The 10,424-nt window shown below is 31.0% G+C and overlaps 1 protein-coding gene across 1 annotated transcript; it reads right to left on the bottom strand.

Moving 5' to 3' along the window:
* Positions 1 to 5,040: 5,040 nt before the first annotated feature.
* LOC120114974 (probable protein phosphatase 2C 35) lies at positions 5,041 to 7,153 on the bottom strand. Its single transcript, XM_039135743.1, has 3 exons — positions 6,067 to 7,153; positions 5,616 to 5,747; positions 5,041 to 5,198 (listed from the first exon to the last, which is right to left on the bottom strand). The coding sequence occupies exons 1-3, from the start codon at positions 6,976 to 6,978 to the stop codon at positions 5,064 to 5,066; spliced, it is 1,179 nt and encodes a 392-aa protein (XP_038991674.1). The 5' UTR covers positions 6,979 to 7,153; the 3' UTR covers positions 5,041 to 5,063.
* Positions 7,154 to 10,424: the final 3,271 nt, after the last annotated feature.

Here is a 10,424-nt window from a genome sequence, read left to right on the forward strand (position 1 = left end):
TTCATCATTATTATTATTATGACAACTTTATAATTCTTGGACCTTTAGTGACCAAAATGATACGAGAACCACAGTCTACGGACTATTTACGAATTTACCTTTTCTATATTACATGAATATTTATTTTATGAAAAATATTTGGCAATTGTGGATAAAAACAAAAACACGTAGCTTTGTTTCTGTTCTTAAATCTTGACGGATAGGCAAAAGACAAAAAGTTTATTTGATCAGCTGAGTGGTTGCTTTTTATTATTAAATAATTTAATTATATGGACGAGTCAATAATGAGTAATATTTATTTAAATACATCATTAATAATATATATTGAAGTATATCACTAATATAAAATAAGGTAAAATTCATAAATAGTCATAAAATTTCTTAAATTAATTTTATTTCTGATTGAATTTCTAAAAGTTACATAATAAACGTTAAACTTTGAATTTTGTTAAAAAATAAATAATAATCGTTAAATATTATTAAGGGGTGAATAATATACTAAATTATTTATAAAAAAAATAGTAAATTTTTTATTAAAGATGTGATTTAAGCATTTAACTTTTATTTAACAAATTTAAATATAATTTAAAATTCATACATCAATAATTTTATAATATCATATAAAATAATTTTTAATTTATATGGTATAAATTTAACATTTATAATATAAAATTAAAAGATGATATTTATCTATATCTATTTTATTTTCAATTAAACGAGACTAATAAGAATTATTTCAATTGGAATTAAGAGTAAAATTAAATTATAGTTATAATTGAAGGGTCAAATGAGATACTTCTTAAAAATTTTGTGCCCATTTTGTAACAATATTAAAATTTAATATACATTATGTAACTTTTAAAAGGTAAATGTTCAAAAGGGTAATTTTTACATAGTTTAATGGCCATTTGTAAATTTTACCTTATAAAATTAGTGGTGAATTGCAATGAATGACATGCATTCTAGAATTTTCCTAATTATATTGTACGGAGAAGAGTCTACATTTATTGAAATGCATCACTAATGACATGTATTGAAATACATTACTAATATAAATAGGGTAAAATTTATAAATAGTCACAAAATTTTTAAATTGATTCTATTAATCATTGAATTTTTAAAATTTACAAAATAGACATTAAATTTTGAATTTTGTTAAAAATATAAATAACAATCGTTAAATGCTAATAAGGGTTGAATAACACACTAAATTAATGAAAAATATCTTATTTATCCTCTCAATTATAACTAAAGTTTCACTTTAATATTTTTCAACATTTTTAAGTAGCAATTCTAAAAAAAATAGAATTTTTAGACTTTTTTAAGATTATATGAAAATAAATTATTTTCAAAATTTAAAAAAATTCAAAAAATTCAGTTATCAAACAATGAAATTAATTTTTTATTAAGAAAAAATTATTTATAACTAATTACTTATTTGATTTTTTTTGTATTTTTAAAATAAAAAATTTATAATTTTTTGACGTCTGAAAATTTATATTATCAAATAATAAAATTATTTTTTTATTAATGATACGATTTAAGTATTTAACTTTTATTTAACAAATTTAAGTGTAATTTAAAAATCATACATCCATAATTTTATAATATCATATCAAATAATTTTTAATTTATATGGTACAAATTTAATATTTATAATAGAAAATTAAAATATGATATTTATTTTATCTATATCTATTTTATTTTCAATTCAACGAACCTAATAATAATTATTTCAATTAAAATTAAGAGTAAAATTAAATTTTAGTTATTGAAGGGTCAAAAAAAGATATTTCTTAATGGTTTTGTTCCTATTTTGTAACAAAATTAAAATTTAATATTCATTATGTAACTTTTAAAAGTTAAATGTTCAAAAGGATAATTTTGATATAGTTTAATGACCATTTGTTAATTTTACCCTATAAAATTAATGGTGAATTACAATGAGGGTGCGTTTGGTTTATAGAATATAAGATTATCAGTTGGAATATGATTACCTGCGGGAATAAGATTACTGAGAATGTTGTATTTTATTAGAATGTATATTTTACCAAATTGTTCTTATTATATATATATTTTTAACAAGTTGAATTCTACTATAATTAATTTATATATTTTCTTTAAAAAATTTAAATTCATAAATTTATATATATATATTTTTTACAAAATTGAACAGATAAATAGGTTTAATGAAAGGGTAAAATTTTATTTTAACCCCTGAACTTCATATAAAATTCTAATTATGGATTTTTTTTGTAAATATAAAATAGTTTAAGGATAAATTTGTAATTTAACCTTCGTAGATTTTTTTATTCAACGACAGAAAAATGATATTTTTGAAAAAAACATTAAGGGCATTTTAGTCCAAAACGCCGATAATCTATCAATACCTAAAGAAAGGGAGGTAATCACATTCCCGGTAATATACCCTCAAAATATCATTGTTGGTAATAAAAGATTACCGGGGGCTGGGAATATTGGCCAACCAAACGGGAGAATGACATTTCATTCCTTCGGTAATCCCAGATTACCTAAACCAAACAACCCCTGAATGGCATGCACTCAATATTTTCCTATTGCATGGTATATATGTGTGGAATTCAAAATTATTTTTTAGTATTTTTTATATTTGTACAAACCAAATTATCTCAATGATTAAAAAATAATTGTTGTTTCTATAGATTTTGAATTCGAACAGCAGCATTTGTAGAGGTGATTGAACGTTTATTGTCAATGGTTTAAAATCTTTAATACAATTTGTTATATAAATCTAATATTTAATATTTCCAGAGCAGCCTCCTACAACTTCTCTGTAATAATAATTTTATTTATTTATGTTTGATTAAACATATATAATTTTCAATATAAAAAAGATTTTTTTAATATTTTAAAATGTTATATTGGACTAATTGAGCCTTATATCATCGCTTTCAATAAGGATGAAGCTGAAACGAAGCATCATCTTGCACTGTAAATGCAACTTTCAACTGTTCTCAACTCTCAAATGTATTATTCAAGCCACAGAGTTCCCACAGACATTATTCAGAACACTCGCTCGAATCGCTTCGAATATTAAGATTACGACCGAGCATACCGGACCGGAATGCGGCGCTGGATAAGACTCCGACAAGAAGGACAGTCCTCCATCCCTTGTTTCTCGTGGAGCTCATTGCACGTAGTGCAATTGATCTGGTGCGCGCAGGGGATGAAAACCATGGACATGTCCTCCGACAGACGCATCACGCATTCACGTTCACTTTTCACGCCTCCTTTACAGGAGATGTCCTGGAAATCCGTCGCCGCTTCTGATATAAGAGGGGTTTGAGATTCCGTCCTAGTCGCGCTATGTTTGTTATCCGTAAATCTTTCAACACAGCTTCCATCGATGCCCCTTCGAAGTGCAGTGATTTTTGAAGAGTCAGTCTTCAGTCTCAACCGAGAGAGCTCTAGGGATGGCCGTCCCGTTTAAAAAAAACCGTACCCGTCCCGCAGCGAGGATTTAAACGGGATCCTCATCGGGTAATCGGGGAAAACCGTGGGAAAATATGTATCCCCGTTTAGCATAAACGGTTATTTAAACGGGTATCGGGCCAGATATATATATTTAAATTAAATATATAAATATTATATAAATATTTTTTTAATTTAAATTAAATCTATTAATATTATATATATAATAATTATTTTTAATATTTATCGGACCGAGTAGTAGGGTAATCGGGACGGAGATTACTAAACCTGTCCCCGTTTAGCATAAACGGTTTTTTCCCATCTCCGTCTCCGTTTAGCATAAACAATTTTTCTCCATCCCATTTTTAATTCGATTTTTTATTTTTCTCATCGAATTCGAATATTTTTGCCAATCCCTAGAGAGCTCTTGTTCAAGTTCCTAAATATCCGTAAATCTAACTTAAAACTATTTTAAATGTAAATACTCTACTCTTATTTTAATGAAAATATTACATTTTTATAATGTTAATGTGTGAGTTCGGTATTCCAAAATAAACCCATATATACTTCGTTATTGATGTGATATTCTATGACAATAAATTATTTTAAAATTATTAAAATGATAAATTATAAAATTATAAATAATAGCATCGACAGTCACATCAATAGAATAATATCATAACACCAATAAAACATACATGAAGTATTGAGTGTTTTGTCATTTTAAACAAAATTAATTTAATTAATCATCGAAATTTAATTTTTTTAATCTAATTTATTTTATTTACAATATTAAAATTCAAACCTCTAATTTTACTTCTCGTCTCATTCAACTATTTTTTACTCTTCCTTTCGCTGTTTCATTTGTTTTCCTCTCATTTTTCTTCAAATAAATGTGTATTTACCATTTAACCGAAGCTGCAGTCGATTCATGAAATTTACAGAATCCATGGTGGCAGCTTAACAATATGAAGGTATTTGACATAGAAAGAACGAACACAATTTCCTAATCCCCGGAACCGGTTCCATCGAGTTAGTTACGATAATCAGCTTCAAACTTGCTGATGGGGTTTCTCCGAATCCGACGAAAGTGGATTCATTTCTTGACATGCTTTGGATAAACAGGTGCAAGATCAGAGCTGAAGTACTTTACCTTGACAAATTTCATGATGTTTAACAAAGATATAGTCGGCCTCATTAGCAAGATGTCCCTCAGCCTCGAAACAATTCGCCAAAGAGAATCTTGAATGCGAAAAACAATTCCCCTTTGCTCCTTTCGGCTAACCCGCATCCTGATTCCAGCCAAAACAAAACTGTCAGTTCAGACTTGGACAACTATATTGAAGAAATACGAAATGTGTCTTCATTCTCTAGTCTGATAGTAAGACGAGTGACTATCAAAAACCGGTTCTCGCTGCGTGTTACGTTTGCAAATGAGGCAGCTTATGGCAAATCTACTAATCTGATGGCTCGTGTGGGTGTGTGGGTGTATAAATATATACATATAAACTTAGATTCAAAACTAAAGCTTGAGTGGCCAACCAATTCCAAAGCCCCTGATGCATTGGTGATGGAACAACAATAGCAGAGCTTCGACTAATTGAACCACCATGCTAGCAGGACTGCTGAATACATGACAAGTCGTGTCTTACTGAACCATAGGTTTCTGGTTCACAGGAAAAATCAAGATTTCTCTCAACTGACCTGGGCATGTAATTTACGTCACCATCTGTGGCAGCAATACCTGACTGCAGGATTCCAAAGAAGATTAGTTAATCACAATGCAAAAAGGGATTACACAGAATCTTTACTGTGATGACAAAAGGTTCTTCAGATTAGAACTTCCCTAAAATTTTCTATTAGGTTTGCAAGTACAAATGTACGAGATATACCAACTGCAAGGAATAATAAGCAAATTAATCGACAAGTGTTTTCCCTTCTAAATCAAGAAAGATTATATGGCTCGCAGTAGTAATTCAACCAGGCTAATTAGACAAGTTGCTTCGAATTAAGTTACAAAGTGGGAATTTCTACCGCACAATTCTAAAAGATGTTCACTCACTTCTAAGAAAGAATACAGCTTCAGGAGACGGCCATAAAGCAGAAACCGTAGTTTAAAATATTGAGAACACAAATAGCCAGAGAAATATTTAAATAGTTCATACATTAGACAAGCCTTTGATCTGTACAATGACGATTGTAATATCATCAGTTCGATTTTCACGCTCCAACCAAAGTTTATACGATTCTCCAGCAATTGCAGCACAAGCATCCCTGGGATCTTTGTATTCTGCAGCCTATATTAAACAATATTATAAATTTGTTAATCAAATGCAGAAAGTACGACAAATATCCTGCATAACCAGCAGGTACGATATATTGCTACAGCTGAGAAAAGCAACTTTAGCAATAAACATCGTTTCACAAACAATAAACATGCAATGAAATCTAACGTATTAGAAACTTCAGCAGTAGCCTTCTAATCAAAAGCAAATATATCTCATATCAGCATGCAATTGAATGTCAACATACAAATGATGTATCCATGGATTGACCAAAACATTATAAGCAAATGGGAAAAGGATCAATAATAAATCACAAGGATCTGCATCATACCATGTTGACAACAGTTTGGCTAGAGAGAAACTGAAAAACTCCATCACTTGCAACAACAAAGAAAAGATGACTAGGTGTAAGGCGAACAATTGAAATCTCAGGAACTGCAGTCACACCGATATTCTCTGCTGTGCTATCTCCTACACTTCTTGTAAATGCAGTCCCAGGATACATTCCATTCGGAACCCACAACCTTGGAGGATCACCATCGTTACTTTCTTCATCGCCCCAATGTTGAATATTTGGGTCTTTAAGGCCTTCCACTTGTTCGATATCCAAAACACGGGCCCCATAAAGTTTCACCCGATCATATTCATCTTTCCTAAACGGTGTTTGATCCATAGATAAATCCTCAGCCACAATACGGTCCCCATCGTTAACAGCAATCACAGCCCTCGAATCACCCACATTAGCAACATAAAGAATATCCCCAACAACAAGTACAGTTATGGCTGTGGTACCACTCAAAACATCATCTATCTCACTATTATGCAACTCAGAATTCGTAGCTAAAAACGCAGAATTGTAAGCTTTTAAAGGATCGTCCAACAATGTGGGGTCACTGGATAATATTTCTACAAGTCTATCCTTAACAAAATTCGAACATTCAGCACCGTATTCACCATGTCCATCAAACACACCAAAGAAATGAACATTCGGGTTACCTTGAATATGTGTCTTGATGCAGAAACTATCTTGGTTTTTCCTCTCAGCCGCGTCTGGGTAATAACCATGTTGTGTTAAGCTCGAGTAATGCAAAGAGAAGTTGTGAGATGCAACATGAACCAGCTCCAATGAACTCTTTGTAAGGATGTGTTTGCTATTGTAAGGTTTTATTCCTCTATGGTGACCTGAATCCTCATCTGGGGTTGACGGATATCTGTTACAACACTTTCCCATAACACGACCCATGATTTCGAAACACAATTTAGAAAGAGCATAAAAAAATCCTTTCTAAAAAAATGTAGCTCAAGTGTTTGATAAAAGGCCTGAAAGAAACTGGATTTGTGATGGAGAGAACTATGCGATTTTAGGTGAAAATGGAGAAATGGTTTTTCTTGAAGCTAACATTCTGGGCATTTTAACAGGAAATTTGATCATGAAAGATGGGGAAAAATATTAAATTTTACGGCGCAGTGCAAACAAGAGGGTGGGGGTTTTTAAAGACAAAAAAGAAGAATAAACCCCTTCACAAGCAGCAAAAAAAGAAGAAGAGAAACCCTATATCAAATTTAGGGAAAAGAATAAATCCTTTTTAGGATTTAGAGGATTCCTTCTTTAATTCAAGGCGAAAAGGGATTTCTTGACAAAAAACAATATCAACAGCTCAGGAAGGAAATGAAAGGGAGCCATTAAAGGGGGGAGATTGAGTAGAAATTAACAAAAAAAGAAGCGTGAACCCTGAAACTGGGGAATGCGAATTTGTTTAGCTTCAAAAGATGTTCAACTTCCAAGCGTGAGAGAATCAGAAAAAGATGGAGAAAATCGATGCGCGCGACGTGTGTGCATGGCGGAGTTTAGCTTTTTAGGGTAAACTACAAATTTGGTCACTAAGCTTTATTTTCTCTCTCCTATTTTACTCATTGTACTTTTTTTTTTAATTCTCTCATTGAATTTAATACATTGTGATTTTTTTGTCACTCATCATCTTTTCCTTACTAATGGAGTTATAAATAGATTGTTATATAAATAGGCGTTTATATAGATGCAAAATGACATAGTTTTGGTAAAAAAAAAATATTTTTTGAAATGAAATCGATTTAACGTTGTTAACTATATAACGACGGAGTGACAAAAAAATCTAATGTATTAAGTTCAGTGAAGAAATTGAAAACTTTTAAAGTTTAATAAGCAAAATAGGAGAGAAAGTAAAGTTTAATAATGAAATTTTTAATTTACCCCAAAGAAAATACAATAAATAAAAGGCTTAATTATAAAATGTGTACAAATTATACAACTTTTCCAAAATATGTGCCAAAACTTTTTTTTAATCACCCGATTCCTAACATTACAAACATTACTATTTTAGGTTCTCGAGACGTAACAATCGTTAATAAATTTAGTTAAGTGACACGTGTCACACTTTGATAATTTAAAAAAATAGAAAAATAAAAAATATATTATATTTATAAAAAAACCATATTTTTTCTAAAATTACAAAAAAATCCTAAATCTATAAAAATCTCAAATCTCTAACCCTAACATTAACTTTAACCTCTGTTGTCGGCCATGGTTGTCGTCGCTGATGTTGCCTTTGTCATCTCCCTAGTTGGTTGTTATCTTACTTGTTGTCGTTAGGGCTGTAAATGAGACGAGACAAATAACGAGCTATTCGAGATCGACTCGATCAAGGCTCGATAAATACTCGGATCGAATGGACTCGACTCGAGTTCTTAACGAGCTGAAACGAGCTACTTGATATTCGACTTGAAAAGCTCGTGAGCAGCTCGAAAATATAATATATTAAGATTTTATTTAAAAAAAATAAATTAATAATAATAATGTTGAAAACATTTTGATGTTTCGATATAACAAATTAAGTTAAATGAATTTTAAGATTTTACAAAAGATTTTCTAAGTATATTCGATGTAATTATTTGAATATCAAAATATTACTCCAAGTCTTTCAAAGTTCATTTTAATCCTTACTAAAGTGTAAAATTGTGTTTTATACTTAAACTATTTTAAAACAATTTTACAAAGTATTTCGAGTCTTAATCGAGTCAAAAATATTTTTTAAGGGTTTCAAGAAAAATCAGATTGTCCAGGGGTACAGATTCCCCCCCCAGGGGGTACAGATTCCCCCTACATGGTTTGGCTCCGAGAAATAACAGATTACTCAAATGGAACCGATTCCCCCCTTGAGGGTACCGATTCCCTCACTGTTCATCAGTCCAACGGTCATAATATTTGAATATTATGAAGGGGTATCGATTCCCTATGAAGGGGTATCGATTCCCCCCATTATGGGCAGCTTATTTTTGCAGAAAAATCATTCCCAAATGGCTCCAAAACATCCCCAAGGGCTAGATATGACTTCAAACACATTCCAAGCTATAAATACAAGCTAAGGGCACTTGAAGAAGTAAAAAGAGAACAACTATCCAAGCAATCAAACACAAGAGAAGAGTTTTTCATTCTTATTTCATCTTTCTCTTGTATATATTTTGTTCTTGTGAGCTCAATCTTGTAAACACCTACCTTAGAGAGGTTTTCTTGTTTACATTTCTTATCCTTTTATAAAGGAGAAAGGTTATAACTAATCCCGTGTAAAAGCTAGGGAAAGGTTCTAGTTTAGCTTGGAAAACTAGGGAGTTTGTAAGGTTACTCTTTATCCTCAAAAGAAAGAACAAATTAGTGAATTTGTTAGAAAATCCTTGGTGAGGAGCTAAGGTAGTGGACGTAGACTTTGGTTGAGAAAGTCGAACCACTATAAATCATTGTGCAATTCTCTATCTTTCAATCTCCTTACTCCCTAAACATAAAATCGTTCCGACCCCTCTTTGCAAACCGTTTCGATTGTCGATTTGAGCTTCCGAAAATACTAACAATTGGTATCAGAGCCTAACTCGTTAAGAAGGTTTAACCACCTTGAGACGATCCTAGAAGAAGCTCTACCAATTCCCTACACAACCGAGAAGATGGCTTCCACCTCCGGCTCGTTCAACATGGAAGACTCCCTACCAACCGACAAACATCCATACTTCAATGGAGTCAACTATCATCATTGGAAGAAATTAATGATGGTATTCATCCAATCAAATGATCTTGATGTATGGGAGATAATCAAGAATGACTACTCTTCTCCAAAGAAGAAGGAGAAGAAGTGGAGTGACAAGAACGGAAGAAAGCTCAACTTAATGCCAAGGCCATGCACATGTTGTTTTGTGCATTTGGTCCTGAAATATATGAAGGGGTTTCTTCATGTTCAAGTGCCAAGAAGCTTTGAAATAAGCTCGAGGAAATCCATGGAAACAAGAAAGAAGAACCAACAAATGTGGTGTATCTAATGGCTTATGAAGAGCCCGATGTATCTTCTAACTCAAATGAATTTAATTCGTATACGTTTGATGAGTTACAAGATGTTTTCATAGGTTATATTCGGAGTTTGAGACCATGAACTCCAAATATAAAAAAAATGATTTCAAAATTTAAAATTGAAAACGATTTTATTTTGAAAACAAAAATAGATTTTGAAAGCCAAAATTAAATTTTGAAAAAGGATTTAGAGCTTTCAAAAATAAAAATTGATAGTTTTGAAAAACAAAATTTTGATTTAAAAGTTAAGCTTGAATGCTTAACAAAAGAAAAAGAAATCATTTTAAATAATTCATTTAGTTCAATAATGACAATATGCT

Source organism: Hibiscus syriacus, unplaced genomic scaffold (genome assembly GCF_006381635.1).
Source record: "Hibiscus syriacus cultivar Baekdansim isolate YM2019G1 unplaced genomic scaffold, ASM638163v2 tig00110257_pilon, whole genome shotgun sequence".
Classification (NCBI taxonomy): domain Eukaryota; kingdom Viridiplantae; phylum Streptophyta; class Magnoliopsida; order Malvales; family Malvaceae; genus Hibiscus; species Hibiscus syriacus.